The sequence below is a fragment of the Catharus ustulatus genome, chromosome 1 (assembly GCF_009819885.2).
Source record: "Catharus ustulatus isolate bCatUst1 chromosome 1, bCatUst1.pri.v2, whole genome shotgun sequence".
Lineage (NCBI taxonomy): Eukaryota > Metazoa > Chordata > Aves > Passeriformes > Turdidae > Catharus > Catharus ustulatus.
Genome location: NC_046221.1, coordinates 44,350,164 through 44,375,886, shown reverse-complemented (window position 1 = coordinate 44,375,886; position 25,723 = coordinate 44,350,164). Strand labels below are relative to the sequence as shown.

Below are 25,723 nucleotides of genomic sequence, written 5' to 3'. Positions count from 1 at the left end.
AGTGAGAGGTCCAGACAGGTATGACCTAGCATAGATCCTTCACCTATTTTGGCCTGAAGCAAGTTTTCTGACACTTTTTTGTAAAAGCTAAATGAGGCAGGGGGTCAGAGGGGTGGAGGGAATATCACAAAGTAAAACCATGTCTCTCCCAAATAGGGTCAGTACTAAAGCTGAGCAAAGCATCTTCACCTACTCCCTATCTGAGCCAATAAAATGTAACCCCAAACAAGCCCACCGTCAAACAAAAACCAGCCAACAAAAAAGAACTAAAAACAAACAAAAAATGCTGAAACTCAATTAAAAAGCAATACTCCCAAGGTTTTTAGTCAGGTTAAGGCCACTAAAAATGCAATTATTGCTTTATTTTGGGGGTGGGAACACACTTTTATCAGATTCTTTTTCCAGCAGAAGCAACGCACAAAGGCACGTCTCCTGTTCACGTGATAATGTATGGATAGCCGTGTTTTAAAGGCACCTCTCACCCAGTGACCCCAAAGTGCTTTTACTTCCCTTAATGAACTCAGCTTCACAGCAGCTTGACAGCTTCATTTTACATGGGAACTGAGAGAGATGAAGTCATTCATCTGTGCCATGCAGCAGCACAAAATCAGCTCCTGCCAGCCCAGTGACTTATGCATTAGACCACACTTGCTTTTGCACAGCATCCTGTCACCAGGGAGGTAACACACTTCCCAGCTCTGTCACTCACTCAGACAGTGCTGTGAACACAATTGCGTAGGCACTTTCCAGCCCTAGCCCTGCAAAATGTTAAATCAACAGTGGCTTAAGACACTCCTTACCTCAGAGGTTTACGACTTCTGTTTACAGTATTAATGGTTCCTGGCAACCTCACCCTTCTTCCCCATTAGCTTTGGGCAAGAAAAGTCTAATTCTTTGACTAGTCAACTAGGGAACCACCTACTAGTGGAAAAAAATTAAAAGAAAAAAAGAAGAAACCACCACCTAATCTAAAGAGACGTGGGAATTTTGATTTTCTGAACATTTAGAACCTGGGCCACCTTCTAGATTACAGGAATTTCATATTCCTCCTATACGGGCTTTGCCTGTGTACATGCACAATCCTCTATGTGCCAAGGTTCTTCCACTGAACATGGGCATTTCTGCATAAGTTAAAGAACAACATGAAAAGACAATATGCCAAACAAAAAATGTTCTTGCAGCACAAGTACTTCAAAATTCAATTAAACGACAAATTGGAATCAAAATGCTCCTAAACAGTAAGGTGTGTCTGCAATCAACACAAAAGGCTCACTGCTGTAGCAAATGAGGAGTCACAACAGTTCTGTCTTGGCAGAAGTTCCATTGAATCTCCTTGAGCAAGAACATTAGCTAGATCTCACTTGAGTCTCAGCAAAAGCCAAATATTACTGCTTTGGTAGCCACAGACAGCATCCTGACTCCCTATGCCAGCATTTCAGAGTGCAAAGTACTCAGATTGTAACACCAAGGGACCAGTGCTCTGGTAAAGCAAAGTTTCACCCTGAGATAGGCCACACCATGGCTCTCTTAGCAAACATTCCACAAACAAGATCCTACAGGACTTTTGCACAGGAGAGTTAGCTTGTTTTGAATTCCCTATCTTCTGCCAACACAGGATTGCACAAGATGGGGATAAGGGTGAGTAGACAAAAGGGCTCAAGATCCTAAGGCTTCTCCAGTGTCATAACTTCAGAAGGTGAGCTGGTTTTTGATGACCCCACATCACTGCTCTCATACCTTCTTAATCAGTTTTATCTTAATAGATGAAACAAGTATTTCCAAAAGAGACTCGTGCTGGTGCCAAGTGAAAGCAAGCTCCTCAATAACGTGACTTAATGCAGCCTGCATCAGGTAACTTACTCTGCAGCTGACATCTTAAACACCTGCATTTCTGCCAAACTAAGAGTCATTAATTATGCAATTCTGTATTTCCAAAAGGCTTTAAATTCATGGGTCATATTTTTACTTCCCTTTAGTGAGAACAACAAACAGGAATTTACACTTCCCTTTCTCTTAACAGAGAAACTCATTTTTCCCTTATTGTTTAATTATAGTTGCTTCAGCCTCCAAGAACCTTCTGCCTGTATTTTTGGAGGCAGCCTAATGGCTCTAATATAACTGTAAAGACAGGAGGAGGAAGACAATTCTTCATAGGCTAGATATTATTAAGTCAAATGGAAAAAAAAAAAAAAAAAAAAAAAAACAACGAAGCTCTTCCCATGATTTCTCTACAGTTTTGCAAATCAAAGTAAAAAGAGAAATGCAAAATGGCACCTAACCATGTCAATACTCTGGTCCATTGTTCCAGTTTCATATTTCCCTACCTATTCACCCCTTCTCCATGCTTTATCATAGTGAATTTGGTCCCAGTTAATGGAACTTTTCTAGATTAAAACTAGAAAAACCTCTAAGCAGATGCTTTACAGATGATTGGCACCAATCTTTCCCATCTCCCAGCTTCCAGATAGCTTCACCACAATTCAATGCTTGCATTCCTCTTGGCCCCCACATTTTCCATTTTAAGATGTTATTAGGAAGAAGGAGAAAGGGAAACCAGAGACCATCTTCTACCTGTTTGCTGAGCAGATAAAAAGCAGGAACTCTGTTCCATGACCAGGTTCATTATACAAAATGAAAAACAAAGTGAAATGAGTGGCTAGAAGGGCAACCCCTGCTTCAAAATAAAATGTTATCAAGGAATTAAAAGAAAATCAAATGTGTAGCAAATAAACAGATCTGGGATAAACAGCATTTAAATGTAGCTAGTGACAAAACGGATTGGAGAAAAATACAGTTCCCTCTAACAAGCCAGAGCAGTGATTCCGCCGATGATTCTATTTATTTAAGGACCTTCAGGAGCTTAGGTTTCTTACTGGTCTTGCAAAGTACCTTTGAACCAGAATGACTGAATGGATTTCATGGGTAGCAGAGACATAACAATACAAAATTCCATTTACAGAACATAATCTGCTGCCAGCTTCAGGACAGAGGGGAAAGTTCACTGCTCTGAGTTTGTAATGTTACAATTGATCTTCCGATTTTTTTTTTTTTTTTGAACTGCAAAGTGTGTGCTTTCACCATTAACTTTTCCAAGTTAACTCTTGAAGTTCTACGCATGCTATGCCTTACCCAGCTATTCATAGTAATAGAAGGGTAAGATCATTTTGAAGGCAGGGCTGCAGGGATTGTTTTTCCAAATTGCACATATTAGTTTACAGAATTACTAACTTTTGTAGCTCACCACTGGTTTATCTCTAGCACACACCACAGTCCTCCTGAGCAGGGTTTCAGAGCAGTTACAGATGAGAGGTAGATACTTCCAAGCACAGCAAGCAGGGTAGAGTTTACCTATTTGACACATTGCTTCTAGTCTGCAGGATTAAGCCTAATAGCCCCTACACCTCATCCCCATCACCTGAGACAATGCCTCCAAAACAGTGCAATGCAATTTAAAGCATCAGCATAGTCACATATGATCTTGTATGCCACATTCCGTCAATCCAGCTCCTGCTTCGTCAGCTTTCAAGGAAATTAAGCTTGTTCATTCCTCCCTTTCCTGTGTGCTGTTCTGAGGATGCATTCTCTCTCCCCCATTTCTCTTACCCTGAGAGTTTACTCTGACTCCTGGCACACAGCTACTCTACTTTTCTCATCCCTCTACCTACTTTCATGAACAAAATCCTTCTGCAGTTTTCATGTATTTCACACATGCCACCCCATCTCTCACTCCTCCCTTGAACACATATCTCAACTACCCAGCCACAGATGCCACCTCATACATCCTTCCAGACAAGCACAGAAGTAGCAGCTCTAGGCAGTTCTTCCTGACTCTTCCTGCCTCAAGAGGAAACAGAAATAGCAACCAGGAACATACTTCCCTTGAGGAAAAAATAAAAAGCCTCACACACCAGCAAGCTCCACCACAAACACTCAGTAGAAGTACTGCCTAAGCCACCACACACTCAACTCTCAGCAGCTTTTTCTCTAAAATGAGATACTGCCTGACATGTCACAAGCTTTCTGGCCTTCTCTTCATCCAGCAGGCCACACTATTTCTTCCACACCTCATTCCTCCCTGAGCTACACAGGCCTATCAATAATCAAGTAGTAATTGGGGCAGGAAAAGTAAGGCCCTGATGACAGAGAAAGCCAAGCTCAGTTTGTCCCCAAAACAAAACACTTTAGAGCCACATTTAGCACATTACTACTTCATCTCAACCCAATCAGCACCAAACCCTGTGGGTTTCCGCAGGCCTGCCCCACTCCAGCCTTTTTCCCTGCAGCTTTCAGCTGCAGCCATTTAGCTGCTGAGCATTTTGCTTTAAGAAGAAAAACCAGACACATAAAGTCTACAGTGTATTTTCAAAATAAGTACAACTACTGATAGGAAAGAGCAAGGCTCTGAAAGGCCATTTATAATAGGAGAAAAGAACTAGCCTTTTGCTATTGTTTCTGCTGTAGCTGTTCTGGGTTTGAAGACCACGTGCAGCTGTGGCTGTGAAGAAATCCATTTTGCCATCAATTCCCATGGCTGACATGCAACTGAAGACACAGACCAGTGCCAGCCAAGTGCACATGCTTAGAGTGTTATTAACAGCAGGAAAGCAACACCATCAGTGTGTGCCTTCCAACTACCACCAAAAGCTTAGAAGACAGAAAGTTCTCACCTGCCTGGCCACCCTCCGAGCTTCCCAGTAAGGTTTAGAGTCTTCTACAGCTTTTCCAATCTTCTTCACCAGTTCGTCCAGTTTTACTGTTGCCTCGACCAGCACAGAGCGGAACTTCTGGCGTGCATCCTTCAAAATGTTGCAGGAAGGAAAGGAAGGACAAAGGCAAATTAGAGCTTTAAAAATTATTTCTACCTGCTTCAGGTTCCTCTTCAGATTCATACAAGAGCGGACACATTCAAAAGAGTTACTGGAATTTGGACTAAGACTGAATTTTTCAGCAGAGGAACCCGGGAACACACAGTCAAATCCTAAACAAGGCATCCTGGACACCAAATATTTCGTCCTTCAGTGACAGCTTTTATATAAAGCCTACAACAGCCTGTTCTAGATGCTACCTACCTCTGGCAGGGTTTCTCACGGAGGAATTGTTTGTAAATTACTCACTCACTGAGGAGGCAAACAGCAGTGTAACAAGTTCTGAGAAGGACTTCAATGGCAAAGACATCTCATATAGATAATTCTAGAACAGTGCTAGCTGGCAGGCCAAATCCTCACAGCAGGTTGGCAAATCAGCTGGAATTAGCACAGAAAGCCCATCTTTTCAGCTATGGTTTCTATCAATGGAGAAGGGCACCTACATTCCACTTCACTGTTAACATTTTCCAACTACTTCCAAATGGGATGAGTTGCACTCCTTGTATGATTAGCTAAATCAATTAAAATATTTTCTCTGCTCCACTGAAATTTCCACACATGTAAGCAAAGTGATTGATTTCAATCTCAGAATCCACCACAGACTCTAAATATATGAAATTATTGCAGACTGATGCAAATTCAGGCTGGGACCTGGCCCAGGATTTAAGGAGATGAAGAGGAAGGGCCATGTGAGCTCTCAACAAGGCTTGTAACTCTAATTAGAGTGCAGCATTTATGCAGACTGCTGGAGTGACATGTTGATAATCAGGAAGCAGCTGGCTTGAAGAAGTGCCCTAATTCAGGAGGGTTTTGTCATTATTGTTGAGGATTTCTAGAATGCAAAACTGCTTATTCACTGGAAGATTTAAAATACATTGCAAGCTGCCACTATGCTCTCAAAAGTGGGAAAAAATGCAAAAATACATGAGTTTTTACTGAAAAAGCAACATACTTCTGTAAAAGCTTCTTTGCTTCATTTTTAGTGTTATATAAAACCTGAACCAGCATCAGCATTAATCAGTCCAGGGCAAATAGCTTTGGTACTCCATTTTATTCTAAGGAATTATTCAAATGGGTAACATGGTAAAAAATGGAGAATTAAATGGACATGAACTTATTATTTCATTAACTCAAATCCAGTCAATAATCTCATTTCTCAGTGAACATCTGAAATGTATCATTTAAACAATATTTATCGAGTCAATGATTTTCTCAGTGAGAAGAATTTGAATATTTCAAATTAAATTACTGGACCATACTTGGTTCACTGCTCAAAATGAGTTTCATAAGTAACTGAAAAAAGACTCCAAGCATGATGACTATATTGCAAGAAAAATATTAAGTACTGAAGTATATTTAACAAAGAGAAAAATTCTTTGCAGGTGTAGGAACCGAATTAAAAGCTCATTTCTAAATGAGTGAGCTGGAAGATTACTTTTCACTCTCTTTGTGAAAGCTGCATATAAGGGTATTAGTTATGCAAAGCAAATAGTTTAAGTAAAAAAAGCCCTCTGTGGTGATTCATCAAAAAGTTGAGTTCCCATGTTTTTAAGATAAGAATTTGGAACAAAGTAATCATCACTACAAACCTGTGCTTGGAGACCTACCCCAAATTTATTCATGTAATAATTATATACAGTCTTATCCAAGAGGAAAAAGATAGCTAGTCCTCACTTGGAGTTTAAAAAAACAAAACAAAACAAAAACCAAAAGACACTAAGAACAAAGCAGTCAAATTAGCAGCAACAACTCTGATGAGTTAAAGCAGATACAAATTACTGAACTCCAGGTGCTCCTCTAGCTGGTGCCTGAAGCACAAGGTCTTACAAAAGGTGAAATACACATTTGCCCATGAGCACAACTCCACTCCACACAGTAGTTAGTTACACAGAATAGGAAGCTTCAGCTGAAAAACACAGTGGTGTGAAATTCCAGTTTATCATTTCCCTCCAAAGATGACTGGTTCTTCTTTTCAGGCTTAACTTAGGTCTGACCACCCTCATTCTTACAGTGAAGAATAACGAAAATCAAAACATCCTGGAAGTTTATATCTGTATCATCCATCACAACTTATTTTAAGTGGCATTCATTCTCAGGCTCCGGACTGTCAGGAACACAAGCCTGCAGGCTCTAACACCTTCTGCAAGCATTTGGGCCCTGCCATGGGCTGGCAGAGCATCTGCAAAACCTTTGGGACAGCACAAACCCCTCCCGGCAGGTAATCCTGAGGAAGTCTGAGTAAGAATTACAGGTGCAGCAACTATTTTTACGCTTCATGTTGAAAATGCGGAGGTCAGAAGCACCAAGGCAATTGCACCAGCAGGACTGGGTTGGGTGCACTTACTCCTTATGGGACATGAGAAGCACGTGTGTTGTTCATGGAAATTAATTGGTCTATAGTCAAGGCAGTAACGTGGGAATTGATTTAATTCACTGCTTTTTGTCTGCCTTCCCATGTTACTGTCAGTGAGACACTTCGACCCATATGCAAAGTGGTTCAAAGCTATAAATCCTCTTAATGGTGTTTTCTGTAAGGACACTCACATCCAAAATTTAGAGGCTGAGAACAGCACATCACTGCAGCTCATCCATGGTCCCCAGCACAGGGTTAAGTCCTACATCCATGTTAGAAGGACAACCATAACACTTTCAAGCTACTTAACAAATCCTCTGGCATGACTTGCCCACCCATACACGTGTTAATATTTAACTGCCAAAGTCTTGCTTCATTTAGACCTTTATCTAGCACACATGGATAACACAGAAAGGAAAATATGTCAATTCCTGCAACTTCTTGTAGTGAGCAAAACCAAGACAGTGTAGCATACGCCATAGAAATTTTCTAGCACAGTCCTCAATCTCTAGTTTCTGTATGTCAGTTTCTTGAAAGGTAACTCATTCCAGCAAAAATGCTATTCATTGATAACAGCAGCCTTAGGTATTATGTGAGTCACACTCATCATTTCTGGGTGGGTTTTTATGTTTGGGGTTTGTTTTTTAAAAACACATTTTGTTTTTCTCATCACTGCAATGAATACATACACAGACTCTAATAGAAGCAAAGCAACTGACATGAGACTTCTCAAACACCCTGACATTTTAAAAACAAGTTTTCCTCCTCTGCTCACTCCTAATCTTCTATGATAATTTTTAAGAAATCTGATTTTCAAAATAGAAAGGTGACATTGAAAATGTTAGCCAGTTGGCTTTCAATGTTTTTTCACTCCTATTTGCTCAAATGAGATGATGATAAACCTTTTCCAAGCTGGACAAAAGCCGATTAAGGCACTTTATCCTCAATATGTGCTGCAAGGTAAAAAACAAAAAACAAACAAAAAAAAACAACGTCGCAGGAGAAGGGAGAAGCTTCTCACATAAATTACAGCCTTACTAAGTAGACTCTCACTAGCTAGATGTTTGTCATATACACACTCTAGCAGGCAGAGCACTTAGTGCAGCACGTGGACAGCTGCAGTTTATGTTTCAACATCTTGTTCCATGGCTGCAAGAGCTCCATGCTCATCAACCTTCTTCCTGGAAATCTTTAGCCCTCTTCTTTCAAAAGAGATTTCACTAACACTTTCTTAGGGAGCGTGCCATACCTCTACCCCATATATGGTTTTGCTGCAATAGCTCATTATTAAAAACAGATTTTGTTTCCAGTGACTTGCTGTTGGGCAGCTTTTTGACACTGCACCAGAAAGAGGGACCACACTTAAGGACAGGTCACCCTTACAACATCCATTCTCAAATGTGGGGATAAAACTAAAAAACTAAAATACAATAAAATACAATTTTCAACCTATACTGCACCTGTCAGAGAAAAAAAGCATGCCTGTTTTCCACACTCAGGAGTGATGGTCATGAGCTGGTGTTAGATGCCAGATGACAAGCAAATAACTATTTCTGCCCAGCAAATGAAACATGTATTTTCAAACAATTTTATTTTTAAAATGAGCTTTACATAGCAATCATGTCTGAATCATCTTTGTACCAAGCACATTTAAATTTCATTTACAAAGGTTGTCCCACGACCGTTCTGCCAGTCTGGTGTGCAGAATCTCTGGCAAGCATGGGAGGTGCATGGGAAGTGGAACTGCTGACTAAAAGACAGGCTTCACCTATTTCCAAGCGGCTGACAGCATCCATACCCATCTTCTCTACTACAAAGACTTACCAGCTGCAAAAGGTAATCTCCAAGCTAAACCAGCATCAGTATCATACATCCACACCAAACAAGGTGTGCTCAGAAATCTATCCTCAAGCACCAAACCAGTTAAAGACACTTTTAGCATCTCTTTGGTACCTGAGCAATTCAAATAAGCCAGACTGGTAACCAAACCCTAAAAACAAAGTGCAACAAGGAAGGGGATAAGCAGTATCTCAAGTCTTAGGGCATAAGAAGAGTCTTTGGTTTTTGGTTTTTTTTTCAGGCAGCTATTAATTTGCCATCTAAGAACAACTTAAAAATCAGTACCTGAAAGTTGCTCTAACCTCCTGCTTGCCAACAGTTACAAACTGAGACTACCAATACTTTTTACTACAAATGTTTTTAATTTTTTTAGAAGAGAGAAGAAAGTAGGCATGGGAGGGTACTGGGTGCTCCTTCCAAAGCAAGATTTCTCCACCTAACCTCGCCTCTCTCAGGTAAACCCATCTCTTCAAGAACATGAATCAAGTAAAGCCCTTTGACTCACTCGGTTGACAAAATCTTTCCAGAGCCACAGCACAGGAAGAAGCCTACCCTTACTTATCCTTGGATGAAAGCAGAAGGCAAAACAACAAGCAGTTCACACACAGGAGCCATTTCCTATGGAAGCAAGTAGATCATAAAAAGATGTGATAAGATTTCCACATCCTGATAGTACTGGACAAATCCATCATGCATGTACATCCTCCTCCAAAAGCCAGCAGGAATACCAGCCAGTGAGCTGCTTTGCCCTTATCTCTGCATTCTTTTGTGGACACTGGAAAATGCTGCACAGGGATACTGATAAGGTGGCGGATGTTTTCAGAGATAGATGTTTCCTCAAACCAAGCAGGCATGCTCAGAATGAGATTCCAGACACTGAGAGGTCATTTTTATAAAACCTGAAAGATGGAGGATTTTGTTTTTTAAATCTACTTACATATTTTATGTGTGACAGGGTCAACAGCTCAAGTTTTTTTCCTAAAACCAAGCATCTTAGTGAAGAAGTAAGAAACAATTTTAAATAACTGGTGAATATCGGCCTGCCAGTGGGAAGCAGTGAATTAATTCCTTGTTTTGCTTTGCTTGTGTGTGTAGCTTTTGCTTTACTTAACTGTCTCTATCTCAACCCACGAGTTTTCTCACTTCTCTTCTGGTTCTCCCTCCCATCCCACCGGCAGGGAGGGAGCAAGGAGCTGTGTCATGCTTAGCAGCCAGCTGGGGTTAAACCTCAACAAAAAGTCCTTCCCCTTCTGAGAGGGGTTCAAATGCTGACAAGGCTCACAAGCGAAAGAGTACCACAGCTAAAAAAATCCCTTTCCTTATTTCCTTCAACAACCCAGGGTGACCTTTATCATAAATCCAGGACTAATAGTAACACAAAGTCTTGCAGATCAGGACTAGAGGCAAGCACACAAGAAGGATCCCAACCAAGCCCTTTAGCAAAGAGCATGGCTGAAAGCAGCACTGTTCAGCTCTAGTTTTCCTGTGCAGTATCTCCCATGAACAAACTCTAGCAAGCTTGTAGCTCCAGCAACACAAAAAACTCTCTCTAACAAAAACCACATTTGGGATAGCTGGAATTCCAGTGGTAACTTTAATGGTATGTGCTGCATTTCCCCTCCCGCAATGCTGCCAGAGGGTCCCTGAGTTAATTTGTTACAGCTGAGTTGTACTTTCAGAGCCAGTCCAAGCCCTGTATGAGCTGGCTGGACAGGCAAATGCTGCACATTTGTTAAGTACATCTGCAGCTCCTGGTGCGAGTTCAGATGGAAACACATTTCCAATAAACAGGAAAAAACCTCTTGCATTTGGCCAAAACATGCTTGTATCTCCCCTGCAAGGTGTTTCCCCCAGCTCTTCACAGACTTCAAACATAAACAGGGACATTAGAGAAGCCAAGTGTTAAATCCCCCAGAGAACCCTTATCATCCTTCTGCTGTGTCAGTAACACTCAGTGTTGCACTTAGTACGAGCAGCATTATGGATTTTAAATCAAGTCTAATCAAAGATTCATTAACAGGCAATACATTAACGCAACATATAACTACCAGCCACTCGGTGCCCTTCAGCAGCTCCGCAACTCCTGAGCGGGCTGTGAGCGTCAGCAGGTCAGGATATTTCTTCAGGGTTTAATAGCATAGGTCAAAAGAACAAAAAAAGAGTAATTCTTCCAAGTAAAAGAATAGATGTAGCCAACTTCAATGTATATGTCCAAGTCATGCCATGCATGTATATCCAGTGCTCTCAAAGGCAGAATGGGTGCAGGAGTTATTTTAAAAGATTAAAAAACTCAGGCTGTTCAGCTTAAAAACAGATCATATGGCAGTTCCAGTGCAGAACTTAAAGAAATGGTAGGCTGGGCAACTTAAAACAGAATTCCCCATTTTAACACCTCTGTAAGCAGTAGACACCAGTATTTTCTACATTGCTCAAACATGGACATTCCTATGGCGACACCAAGACAGTGCAGTTTCAGAATTCTAGAAGCCTCTACTGAATCCAGCCCTGTAACATTTTCCACTGGGTAACGCAGCATTATTACTTCCATTCTGCAGATGCAGACCTGAGGTACAGCAAGAACAGAGGCATGGGTTTAGAAGGATTTAACAAGTCTTTTTTTCCAATTAATGGGAACTGGAGAGCCAGCAGTCCCACTTAGAGCGACTCACACACAGCTACATACAGGAAGCCCACAACAGTCTTGCAGAATTCAGATGCCACAAGGTTACCCTTCCTGCTTATCAGAGAGTACATCAAGCCACAAAAACATGGGTGTCTTTTTCTGAATTTCCTTCAAAGAAATATACCTTCTAGTCAAACACTTCCATTGCTTTTCCAGATTCTGGGAAAAAATCAACAGTTGCAATGTATGGACCACAAAGTAATGCTACAGGAAGCTGGCTGTCAGCAACTTGTGCTCTAAATAATGTAATGATACATATATGCTCCCATTAAAGATATTGAAAAGATGAAGAGAATGATACTAGCAAAACAGGATAAATATAACTCCATTGTCTGGTTAAAAAGCACCCACATACATCTTTCTTCCAATGAAATATAGCAGGAACACCACAAACTAGAAAAGGGTAGTAAGAGGGACCCAAAGCAGCTAATAAGAGCCAAAAGTGCAAATCTTCAAAGGGAAACTCAGCAGAGCTCTCCCAGAAGCCCACATTTTCAACAGCATTCATGGATTTTGGAAGCCTTTGAAGCAGAATGATCCCAACTACAAACTCCTCCTCCCAAACTCCAGATTTATCCTATGAGGCTGCTTGGCAATCTTTCCTTTCTTCTCCAGAGTATGAATACAAAGATTTTCTGCTAACCACAAGTGTTGGGCATTGTGGGATTTTTTTTATTCCTTTCCGCTAGAAAGGTTTTAAGTCCATTTAAAATGTATTTATCAACTTGTATATAAATCAAGCCTTGCTTATATCATCCAATTGCATTTGTCTTCAATATTTAAGCCGATCAAATGTAATGAAAATCTTTATGGATTAAAAATTATGCCGTTGCATGATACCACAAACTGGTATCCGTCCAGTAAGATTTTTGGCTGAAAAGTGAAGACAAAACATTCAAGAAGGCATACTCTTGGTGGTATTTCATCTTAATTCCATCAAAAATTGCTCACAGTAAGTACTACAGGCAGATCTGCAGTAAAAACTCAATGGCAAAGTGCAGAGAATGGTTGTATGATTTCTACCTAACACCTGGTATTTACTAGGCTGAGTAAGGAACAATGTAAGACCAAGCTAATGTGGAAATTCTCTTCTTTTATTTACAGTTATATTTCCAGGAGCCTTTCAGCCTCTACAGCTCAGTACGTGTCACACACACAGTAGCTACAAATCTGCAGGCTCGACAAACACTTGATCATATGAATAATTTTAATCAAGCAGCAAAATCCCATCTTAAAGTCACTGGGATTTATTTCACGAGGATGCCTTGGCATTATTATTACCATTCCATCTGCTTCATAATATGTCCTCAGTGCAAGGTTATGACAAAATTAATGAAATCCAGGCAACTATCCATAATGCCATCTTTCAATTTCAGTACCTCAGCATGAAATAAGGAGACTGAAAAGATACATATAAGATAGATATATTGAAAAAATATCTATATAAAGATTCCTGCTACCATTGCAGACTAAAATACTAATTTTTAAAGTTCACTTGTAAAATTTAAATCATGATAGTGACACAGAGCAGTTGCCACAGCAAAAATACTGTTTAATTTTGCATAGCAAATAGTTGCCCATTTAACTAAGTTTATTTACCAAAATAATTGTGATCTACATGCCACAGAAAATTTACATGCACAGAAAATGCAAACAAATGGGGAGAAGAAAAAAGCTACAAGACAAGACTGCTTTGTTTCTAAAGATCATAACCCATTTTCTGTTCAGTGCTCTCAGCAGATACTCCAGTATTTTAAAAATCTACCAAGAACCACCCTATGCTTGAGGTATCCATCTCCTGAAAAGACACACACACACAAAAAATTTTAAAATTAACAAACAAACAAGCCAGACATAGACATTTTGAAGGTACAGACAGAAATCTACAGATGTACTTTTATAGTATGTTCCTCGCTGCAATATCAGCATGGTTTGATACAGTATTCAAAACTTTGTAATGATATCAAAATTATTTAGGATGTAAATTCATATTGTATGTCAGCTTCTCTTTAGCAGCATACTCATCTCATACTTCCACCGTGTTTATCGTCTTTGTTTTGCAAACGAAAGAAAATTTAGACACACAAATAGGATAGTTTTTTGCTTCACTATTAGATCAATAATGTTGAGCCTTCCAGAATAACCACCAAGTAGATGAAGCACAGATTTGGGGATTCAGAAACAATTTCTTCAGAACTTGCTATTAAATTTTTAAGTATCCACAAAAACCTCTCTGCATAACCAGGAAGTCTTTTATTCCAACTTTCCTTCATCGCCTTCCTTGCTCAGGAAGTGATGACAAAAAAAAAAAAGTAAAGATAAGCTAAAAAAACCCTAACAGCCACCAAAGAGAAGATCCTGCCAGACAGTTGTACAGCAAAAACCTCTCAACCAAATAAACTTTCCCTGTCTATAATCAACAAACACATATCAGTGACTTGTAAAAATAACACTTTTCTAAGTTAGTGACAAAACTAAGTTCCGGCAGTGGTTGTGTGCGAGGTTCTCCATACAGGGTTTTTTTACACTGTCAGCATATCTCTACCTTTTCCCTTTCTTTCCAGCTCTTAGGTCAATTCACACTTCAAAAAAAAAATCATCACCAGACTCTTGCTGCAAAATTACCATTCAGGATGCACAAATTCAGGAGGCAACCTACTCAAAAACACTGTACTTTTGTCCACAGAATCCAACATGCACAAAAGGAAAATGCAAGGATAAATTCTGTACCTCCAGCTCCGTCTCTCTGCGATTGATATCATCTGTGGATTGATTCAGTTTTTCTAGCTCCCCCTAGAAGGAAAGAAAGTCAGATGCATAGTAAGAAATCATGGAAAAAAACATGTCTGAGAAGGCTCATTCAACATCCCCACTGAAAGCTCACAAGGGCTTTGGCTAATGAATTTAGTGAAAAGAGGAAACCTTGAGATGTTTAGCTTAACTTTGCCACTGGTCTTCTACTTTGCTACTTAAAAAATAATCAGGGAAGCTATATATTTTTATGTTAATGCAACACATTTCCTATTCTGGCTACTTCTTCACTATTACAAATAAACACAAGGTACAGTAAGCTCTGTCTCATTAATCAGTGTAGTCAGCATCAGGAAGGTACTGGGCAGACAGACACACCCACCCTGAAAGATTAGTGTAAAGTTTGTACTATCACAGAAGCCACGCAGTGAAAGGACAGAACTGATAAGAAACACATCTTGCCACATGAGAGGCATTTTATACAGGATTTTGGCAAACCATTTCATAACACACTCAATGGGACGTACAATTATGTTTACCTAATTTGCCGTCCTGCCAATATTTTGATGCCTTAACAGCAGAAACAAAGGTGTTAAATCGCTTGAATAAATATGTAGTAGAGGTGGTATGAAGGAAATTCCTGTAAAAATAAAGCTCATTCTTACTTTCTCACCACAAAAAGCAACCCTCAGGAGCAGATCTGATAGTTTTCTTTATCGAGCAACATATTCTTTCAAGATTATTAGGGTTTTTTTTTAACAGGAGTGTTCTCCAATTCAAATGTTATTTAATTGGCAACCAGTGTAACAGAATACACCTTGAAATGTTTCGCTGTACAAACGGAACGTTGTAAATTGATTGTCACTTGAGCAGTTTCCCACTAGACTACAAGAATGACTCTGGTTACAACCAGAAAGGAATTAATTACAACAGTTTAGGTCTCTTAGCCTCAGTGGTCAGATTTTGTTTCCTATTCCTAGGATTTGGAAAATAACTATTCGGGTATCCATGTTGTCTAAAACAGACACTCATCCAAAAATTACCTAATTGTCTCTTACTGTAAGGCTCAAAATCTTATGGCTCTCACGGAAGCAGACACAGCAGCCTGTTTTTCAAACCAAACAAGAAAACTTAACAAAAACAATTGTTTTGCCAACAATTCAGGAATTGTATATGTGGAAACTGTGTTGCAAGCTGAAGAACCTAAGGGCAAAATTATATCAATAGACACCAACTAAGCTTAGCCTCTTAAAATCAGGGCAGTACGAGGCTAGCTTTTGGCTGAGGGCCTCGCTCTGTGTAACCATGTTTTGAGAATTTTGCCATCACTCTGCGCAGCCCTGGAAAACGAAATGCTCACGATGGAGAAAAGAATGACAATTACATTGAGCAGGGATCTATGCCAGGGATCCTCTCAGCAATATACACACGTGTTATATTCATTCATGACAAACAGTCCCAGCAACGCTGGAGGCAAAAGCCATAAATCTGCAGAGACCTAAAAATACATCTCATTTCAGGGACCACAGCGTGCTTCAAGTTTGCACCAGGCTATTGGTCGAGACGTGATTTTAGGGAGAAAAGCTTTGTTTAGAAACCACGCAAGAATAAAAAGCATTGCAGAAGGCATTCACAGAGAGGAAGCACCATATTCCACTAAACCTCCTTTTTACAAGAAACAAAAAAAAAATAACGATGGAAATAAGGAAGCAAAATTTTAAAACCTACGTTTTCCCGCATTTATGAATTTCTAAGCACCAGCCCCGCTCCACGAGCAAGGTCACGCTGCCATGGTCAAAACTAAAAAGGGGAGGGGGGTGGAATTTGAGGTGGAGGAGGAGGAGGAGGGACGCGCAGCAGAGCCCGGCGCGGAGCGATGCCCGGGGTAACAAAGGGCTGGGGCGCTCCGGGGGCGCTCCCGGCGGGAGCCGAGACACCCGCGGCTCCTCCGGGGGAAAAAAAAAAATTAAAAATAAATAAAATTATTTATATATATATATAATTATGTGTATATATATGTGTGTGTACGTATGTATACATATATATACACATACACTCATATGTATGTATGCACATACGCAGCAAAAGCGACGAAATAAAAGGCAACCATTATTACACACAGCCGTAACACACATCAAAATGAACTTAAGAGCCGCAGCCCCTCGGAAGGCCCTCACCTGGATGCGGGGATCCACCTCCTCGTCCTCGGGGCGCGGAGGTTCCTCGGCGGGGCGGCCGCGCCGTGCCCCCGGCTCCATGGCGGCTCCCGCTGCTCCCTCCGCTCCCACTGCCGCTCCCGCCGCCGCCGCTCCCGCTCGGCCGCTGCCGGCCCCGGCCCCGGCCCCGCCTCCGGGGAACCCCTCCTTCCCTCCCCACAGCGCCCCCCGTTTTCTTTGTGCCTTCGCGCCGCGAGCAGGAGATCAGCGCGAAATTGCGGGGTTTCCTTTCTTTAATTTTTTTTTTTTCTTCAAACCCTGCCTTCCGACCCGTTTTTCTGGCGTGCTGGTTCCGGAGTCCTCCCCTCGTTCCCGCAAAGGCACTGCGTGAAACCAGGATGAGTAGTTCCAGGTGCAGGGAAACGCTAGGGACACCTTGCTGGCTTTTTAATTTCCATTTTTTTCCCCCTTCTTTTCTTCTTTCTTCTTTTTCAGGCTCTGCTGGAGGCTGGCATGGGTATAGAGAGAAAAAGAAGGGAGAAGAGAAAAATACTAAAGGCACTTTCAACAACCTTGAAAATTAAAATGTAACACAGATTTCTATTGTGTGGCATACTATTGTACCTGCTGCATGCATCAGAAAAAGTCATCCTGAAGACACATCCTTTTGTTGTCAGTAAAATAGAATTTCGTACAAGAAGTATGTACATGCAGGGCCCATGTCTGAGCACTTCACATTAGTGTCTTCCTAATCACAGGGGTGGATAACAAGTAATTTTGAATAGATGAGGAATATATTTCCACCTTTAAAGTATCACTGTTAATTTAACCCCATGTTTTGTTAGAAAATTCCTCAAAAGGTAATAAAAATGGAAAGTTTAGATGTGGTGAAGAAAGAAGCTTCCTTTGTGAGACTCCAGGTGAAAAAAATCTCGTATCTCTTTATAAGATAAAAATAAGAGGGAGAGAAAAAAAGAAAGTAAAAATTAACATTGCTGAGGTAACTAAGGTAAAAAAGGAGGCAAAAGAAAAGCAGTCAAGCTCTTCCAAATTCTATAAAGCAGCCAGGGGGAAAACAAAATATGGGAAGAGAGTGACATAAACATTTGAAAATAGTATAAACATGCAAAGTGTCACCAACAAACTAAAATAATCAAGGAACAGAGGAGGTGTTGCAAAAACGCAGATGGGTTGTTTGCAACATCTTCACTGCTCACAGCAGTGAAGAAATCATGGGGGGGGGGGGAGGGTGTGCGGGGAAGAAATAAAAACAAACCAAAAACCAAATCAGCCAAAGCCAAGTGTTTGCTCTTACTGCTGTCCATTAGGGGAATCCAATGTGTCCACACAGCCAGACGTTCCCAGGGCCTTGGCATTCCTCTTCCCTGGTGTGCTGCGGCTCATGCCAAGACTGTAGTGGTCAAATGTCCAACATTCCCACCATCCTAAAACAGCACAGAAAACACAAAGCTGCACATGGAAGACTTAATATGGACAGTGCTGCTGTTATCACTTTGATTTCCAAAAAACAAGACTATATAAAAAATGTACTGCAGCTATGCCATGTTTTTCCAAAACCTACACAGGCTGACCCATGGCGATGTCACAAAAAGCATTGTCCATGGTCCATGTCCATTGTCCATGGGGTACAGAAGTGCTCCTTCACACACATGCTTTCCCAAAGGGATTTGTTATGTTTGCACAAAGGACCCTGTTCTTCTGTTACTACTGTGACAATCCCTGTGATCGTTGCAGCTCAAAAACCTCAGCCAAACTTGTCAATCTGCTACCATCAAGGCAGAGCAAGCTGTCTCTCTCCTCAGCTGCACAGTGGATTTAGAAAGTTGGGAGAACTGCCTGCAGAGCTTAGCACTGTGCAAGAGATGGTGTGGATACACAAGCCCCTTTTCCCATGAATCTGAAATCTTTCATAGAGCCCTGAGGCCATTGAGATCATTTTATATCAAACCAGTATGTTGGGAAGATCTACGTATAATAAAATCAGTGAGGAATGCAATTTGTCATTGCTGCAGACATCACTAAAGCATTAACAGAAAAGTGGCCTGAAGGAAAAGATTTGACAGAGCAGAGAAAGAGAGACTATTCAATACAGATAGAGATCGATAAAAGACTCAAGGCTATTATTCACACATTCATTTTCTTCTCTTCATCATGGAGTGGTTTTTGCTGAAACTGCTGCCCCATGCAAAGGACGAGAAATACCCGGGGAACAAACCTGTGTGTCACTTAGGCAGGCCTCACACATGAGCATACTCTCAACAGGCTCCTTGGTGACACCAAGCTGTGTGGTGTGATTGACAGGTTGGAGGGAAGGGACATCATCTAGAGGCACCGTGGCAGGTGTGAGAGGGGGTCTGGGCCAACCTCTGGAAGTTCAACAAGGCCAAGTGCAAGCTGCAGCACCTGGGTTGGGGCACCCCAAGCACAAATACAGGCTGGGTGGAGAATGTACTGAGAGCAGCCCTGAAGAAAAGGACTTGGTTGACAAGAAGCTCAACATGACTCAGGAATGTGTGCTTGCAGCCTAGAAAGCCAACCACATCCTGGGCTGCATCAAGAGGAGCACAAGCAGCAGGGCGAGGAAGGTGATTCTCCTGCTCTGATCCACTCTGGTGAGACCCCACCTGGAACGGCACATCAGGTGAAGTTTTGTACTGTAGGGCTAGTGAGGTGCTGGAACAGGTTGCCCAGAGAAGTTTTGGATGCCCCATCCCTGGCAGTGTTCAAGGCCAAGTTGGATGGGGCTTTGTGCACCCTGGTCTAATGGAAGACATTGCTCCCCATGGCAGGAGGAGGGAGCTGGATGGTCTTTCAGGTCCCTTCCAGCCCAAACCATTCTATGATCTATGCTCTGCTTTGGTCAATACCGTGCAAGAAGTGAACTGTGGTAGATGGCATTTGGGTATTACTTTTGCCAAATCATGAGTGATCTCATCCCAGCAAATCCCTCCTGCAAACAGAGTCTGTTAAAGGCCAGGCTGCTCCCAGCCCCTCCCCACCCCAGAAAACCAGTCCTGCTGGCCTTTTCGCTTCTCCCACTGGCCCCACACATGCCAAGACATCTGAGCAAAGCTTGCACAAGGCCTGACCCAGACAGTCTGTTCTTTCTCCTGTATCAATATTTCAAAACCCTAGTCCCAAGTATTCAATATTTGAACAAAGCACTCTGAAGTCAAGGCAGGAAGAAACTGCTTGCTCTTTCGCTAATGGGATTCCAGAGTGGCCACAGCAGAGAATTAGTCCAGACCTGTCAGGCTGGGCTGCAACTTAACATGAGCTGTGCTGAAGAGGGTGCAGCTCAACTAAAAAGCACTAGGAGAGGTTTTGGTGCAGGAAAAGCCACGATCCAAGTTGCTTCAGCAACCGATTTAAGTGTACCAGGCAACACCTCTGTCTTGTGGCATGACAGCAGGCATTTAGGGTAAGAGCCTTATCATCAACATCATGCCCTGGAGCACAGAAATCCCTGGGCAAGGGTGATGTTCTGGCTGAGAGAACTGCTACAGCTCTGCTTCTGGGGGAAGTTGCTACTCATATAATCCCATTCTCCAGTCCCACAGAAATCCTCCGTGTACAGGCAAGGGAAAGATTTGGCAAGGGAAAGATTGAAATGTCTGTACTTTGAGGAAGGAATACAGAGAAGAATTCTCTTCCTCATTCTGGAAGACAGTTTGTAGATTTGGTGTTACATTGCTGAATAGCCATTGGGGAACTAGAAGTTGCATTTTAAATAAAATTAGCTGAGAAGAAGTATGCATCAGTGAAGAATGGCCTGAGGAAACATCCTAATGACTATAGTTAATTTAGGGATAAAATTCAAAGGGAATGGATAGTGTGATTTTACATGTATTTGATAATGGTAGATTCTGAATGGATTTTAAGGAAGAGTTGGTATTTTTCCAAATCTAATCTTACATTCAAATTTCTACTCATACTTGCCCTCAAAGCTTGCTTCTGCCTCAGCACCAGAGGCAGGAGCCTAAAATACAAATCAAAAGTTGCATTTCCTTCCTCATAAACATGTAGCTTCTGGTTTTGAACATTGATAGCAAACTAAGCAGAGTTCAGGACTAATTAATGTACATTTGATTACTGAAGACACATTTCAGCTCATGGAAATGTTCAAGGAGAAAACAGCCTAAGAGCCTTGCTTACAGAATACTGTCCCTCTCCTCAAGGGGACTGGGTAAACAGGTCTGCTCTGAAAAATTCTTCTGCTTCTGTTGATGATGGTGCTAGAGGCTAACTTCCAATTGGCTTCAAAAAGTGCTGTTGCAATTTGGTTTTAAATAATTTACCAACAAACAAACGCAGAAGTATAAACAGTCCAAGGAGTTGCTTCTAAGGAGTAACAAACACGGTCCCCAAAATACATTTATGAGCATAAAATCTACCATGTAGCTTCTTAGCCGAAATAACCCCGAAGACCAGTTTACTACAATGACTTTTGCAATGTTACACCAGAAATTAGTTCAATTCAGGAATGTCTTATTTAAACACAGAGCCACCATCTCTATCTTCCAAGCTGCAGCAAAAACATTGCTCTGTCAGTGTTCCAATCCTGTATGCTTTCTTGGTTTTCAGAAGTCTACTGCACGTGTTGGAAACATTTTCGAACATTAAGTGGGATCTCACCCACAGTCATAGTACATTTGTAGATCTGAGCCTCTATCACTTAATCTTTTACAGGAAGCTAAGCACAAAACTTTTATGGAAGATATGCACTGCATTTATTGAAGATTTTAAATTTCTTGGATGCATATGCAGAGTATTAAACACAAAGTGGTCAGAATCAAAATTTCCCCTGGCTTATTTCTCAAGCAAATTTTCATGCTTCCATACTCAAAATGGTTGTGGCATGTTTGTGCTCTGCATTGTAGAAAGCGCTAAAAATCAATTATCTCTCCTACACCAGTTTGTAAGATGGTATTGCCTTATGAACTTGCACACAAAGATATACTAATGGAGCTTGAGCATCTGTGGTACAAAAAACTTGTAGATTTCCCCACCTACGAGGAATGTATTTAAAGAAAAGGTTACATTCCAAAATACCCTTTGATTTCACTTCTCTTTAACAAGCACCATTTAAAACTAAAAATAACCTCCCGGCTTCACAGGGCTACAAAGAAAGGAGGCTCATTTAAAAGATGTACAATCTATTTTCAAGCCACACTAATTTTAGTATGTTCCATAAAAACTAAATACAAAGATTATTAGCAAAATTTTCTGCTGGGCCATTTTCTATTGCATATACATTTATCTCTCATCATATCATGAGCTAGTTTTCTTATTATTTTAGAGCTTGAAATTGATGATGCTTCATACAGAGAGTGAGAGTGCAATATAGTTTTTTATACACACACACATAGACACACTCACATGCAGTATGCTCTATATATGTGTAAAAAATGCATGACTAACAGCTTGATGGAATTCCCTGCTTGTTCTTTTTTCATTGGGAAAGAACCACCATCATCACAGGAAATTTTCTCCTTCTCCAAGCTGTCTTTTGGCAAGGCTGGTGGTGGTGGAATTTCCCACTGAAAAAAGCCATCCATGCAATGACACTACACTTGCAGCAATCCTGCTGCTCCTCTGACCAAAATGCAGAGTGTGCTGCTTTTGCAGATTTAGAAAATAACAGAGTAACTTGAGCCTCTTCCTCAGATCTGCCGCTGAATGATAAGGAAGATCCCTTTTACAATGTTTCATACTTGAACAGGGAAAAGCCCTATACTGCACCCTTTTAAGTGGAATATATCCACCTAAGTTCCCAGTCCTCCTATCTGCTTTCCTTGATAAGCAGCCTCACATCAATTTCAATGGCAGCAGGATCACATGCAAAGGTGTTAGACTGTACTCAAAATGAGGCCTTAGACAAGAGGTATTGGCTTGTGAGAGCCAAAATGAGATGCAAGTGCCATTCTCTATCCAGCCCGACAATTCACTAACACTTTGCAGCAGTGTGGACACATCATTGCTATTCAGTACAAAAACACCCACCCTCATCTTTTATTCTCTATACTTAGACATCTGTGCAAACCACATTTAAAGCATTTATTTAAAGAACCACCTCTGACTCTCAAATAATGTCAGCCACGTGCAAGAATACATCTCATTTTTTCAGTAGTGTGTTTAATGTTCAGACCACTTCTATATTTGTGGCTACTTAACTGTTTCAGTAGATTTCTCACTGGTAAATTAAAGGATAAAATCCATTCACAGGTTTCTTGCCATCAGCCCATGCTGCTCATGATACCAAATGCAACACAGACAGATGAAGGCAGGAGTCCCTATGAAAATGCAAGGACAAACAAGAAGCTCCAGGTAGTGAAGTTCCTGTGGGTCTGGTTCAGGGTGTCCACGTGTCTGGTGCACTTTCTGTGAGAGAGCCATGAAGGGTTGCTTAAAGCTGGCATCTACCTCAACCCTGGTTGCTCTACATACTTCGCACATTCCAGCTCACCAGGAGAGGGTCTCCGTATGCCTCCTGGTCCCAGGCAATGCTCCTGACAGATGCTCTGTGACACCCACTCCTGCAGTGAGTCATGTCCTGTGAAGCACAGGTACCTGGTGTGTGCGGGCTGGAGCACAGCTCTGTGCAAAGGCAGCCAGGTGACTGCTGAAGGCTCTCTGACCACAGACTTTGCTTCTTACTAATCTTGTTATCAGGCAGGAAATTCACTCATACCCTATTTTAATCTGCTAAACACACAACATTAAAATCTCGAGCTTCTGTCAGAGATCTCAGAGCATTCCTTCAAGCATCAGCTATCTGGAGAACCTTTCCCTTTGGTTGCCAGCACAAATCCCATTTCTTATAAGTGCATTTCAAGTAAAAGCATGGCCCAGAAGATGATGGAAACAAATACCTATTCAAAATGAGCTTCCACACAGGGCTGAGTAGACCAGGTAGCTACAGGAAGATTTGGGATCCCATTATCATCATTGAACAGCTCAAGTGCAAAGAGAGAAGGCAGAATCATGGTCTACAGCTAGAGAAAAAAAAAGGGTGGGGGGGGGGATGGGCAACCAAAGGGGAACTCCTGCCTCTGAGTTGTGAAGGCAGACTGGCAGCCAAGAGGGAGACAGCTGGGAAGCCCAGAGATGGGGACAGGCCCTTCCACAGCCAAGTCTCATTAGCAAGATATTAAGAAAGGTCTTTTTGCTTCCTAACCACATTTGACTGCCTATAAGCAGTGACAGGAGAAATAGAAAATGTTTTTTATAGGCTCTTTAGTTTCCTTTATGGAGTGATTATAGCCTATTTTACCTTGTGCCAGAAAATATGAGCTTAAAAAGTCTCTAGATACAGAAAAAATTGTCAGTTTAACAAATCTGAATTTGATCTCTGCAAGATCCTAAGTGTCTACACTTCAAGTGTGCCCTTCCATATATATTGGAAATTCAAACCTTTAAAATACTTGAATTAAAAATACCTGTCTGAGATCTGTACAAGTTAAACGTCTCCTGTGTACAAAGCCCCCTTTTTTCCCTCTCCCAGCATTAATAGCTAGATTTTCTACCCTGGCAGAATCATACTTTTCAGTGCTTCCTGTTACATTAAAAATGGAATGATTGAGCACATTGTGTGTAGGAGTGAAGCAGCGTCTGTTTTAGCACCCAACTTCATATGTCAGGAGAAGAAGTAGTGATTAACTGTGATCCCTCTCCTGCCTGCTCCCATGCCATAACCTGCATGCAGATGGTTTCCTGTGGCTGCTGCAGAGCCACATCCCTGCATTTCCATCTTGGTGCCCAAGAGCAGCCTGCAGCAGAAGCACCAAGGCTGTGAAACCGAAGTCAGTAACACAGGGCAGGTTTTGAAGCCTCCCTGGCACAACTTTGCTGCAGCAGTACCTGACCAAACATCTCACAACTCCTAGAGCTTAATAAACACTTTGGATTGCAGATCTCACCTCTGATCCCCACTCCTCAAGTCTGTCATCTCTACTTCTCCCTCACCATCTAGCTCAGCTTTGTTTATTCCCCAGTCTCAATACCTTCCCCTTCTTTCTATCACTGCAAGTATCATTTAACCCATCGTTTCACTCCTTACTTAATTTGTCTTTATCCTGCATTTCTCTTTTCCCCTTCTTTCATGTATAAACTGTTACATAGCGATGGTTCAACCCCACCATTTGTCAAAATGATGAAGCTTCATCATTTTGCCTCCCACTTTGGGGTTGGGTTTGCTCATCTGTTGCAGAGACAGAGAAAAACTTTTGCAGTACCATTTGGAATATGTTGATCTTCCCCACAGCAGAGCAGTCTCTTTTGCCACAGGAAACATATTCAAGCCTAGCTGCAAATTCCTCTCCACTGAAGTCTCTCCAACGTGAGGGCAGTTTTGCAATCCCAGTGAATAAGAGGTCATAGGGATAGAAATGAAACATTTTACTTTGAAAATCCCTGCAACTCCCCCAGTGCTCAGAATTTAGGGGTTTTTTTAGATGCCCTCTAGACCTCGAGAGTGGGATTCACTTTGTGCAGGTAACGGGATTTAAAACTACTCCTTTTGTCTATAAGGACATTCATTCTTTTTTTTTCCTTGTTCTGTTGATACAAGAAGGTAAGATGGCAATTCCCTTATTGTCTTCCAGTGACTGTACCAGAACAGCACTTTTCCAGCTCAAATTGCAGGTATATTTCCTAGATATAACAGCTGCTACATATCTCAGGAGCAGGTTCCACAACAGCAGGAAGAGATAAGGGAGTGCACTTCAGCCTTTTGGAAAATCCTGCCCAAAAGGATCATGTCGAGCCTGACAGATTGTCCTTTATTAAGATGCAGATGAACACAAATCACTCCACACTGGAGACTGTGTTCCTCTGATGCAAAATGTGACCCCTGAGCCTCCTTTTCAGCTCCTTGGCCTTTCCTCCAATTTCCTCCCACTCTTTTATTTCCTACCCTCCCACAGGGTAACTCCTTTCAAGCGAGCTGTTCACATCAGAAGCACCCACACTTCTATGGAGCCACCAAGGCACAAACAAATCTCCTGTGATACAAAGTATCTGAATTCCCTGGAAGTGGTGGGAGTGCTGAATACCT

At 41.5% G+C, this 25,723-nt stretch overlaps 1 protein-coding gene across 1 annotated transcript in view; it reads right to left on the bottom strand.

The window, feature by feature from the left end:
• SH3BP5 (SH3 domain binding protein 5) overlaps positions 1–16,800 on the bottom strand; it is a 53,400-nt gene extending 36,600 nt beyond the window's left edge. The window contains exons 1-3 of the mRNA XM_033061717.2: positions 16,669–16,800; positions 14,471–14,533; positions 4,668–4,796 (exon numbers count right to left, since the gene is read on the bottom strand). Coding sequence (XP_032917608.1) covers positions 4,668–4,796; positions 14,471–14,533; positions 16,669–16,749 — 273 coding nt within the window. The 5' untranslated portion in view covers positions 16,750–16,800. The remainder of the gene's footprint in view (positions 1–4,667; positions 4,797–14,470; positions 14,534–16,668) is intronic.
• Between the last annotated feature and the right edge of the window lie 8,923 nt (positions 16,801–25,723).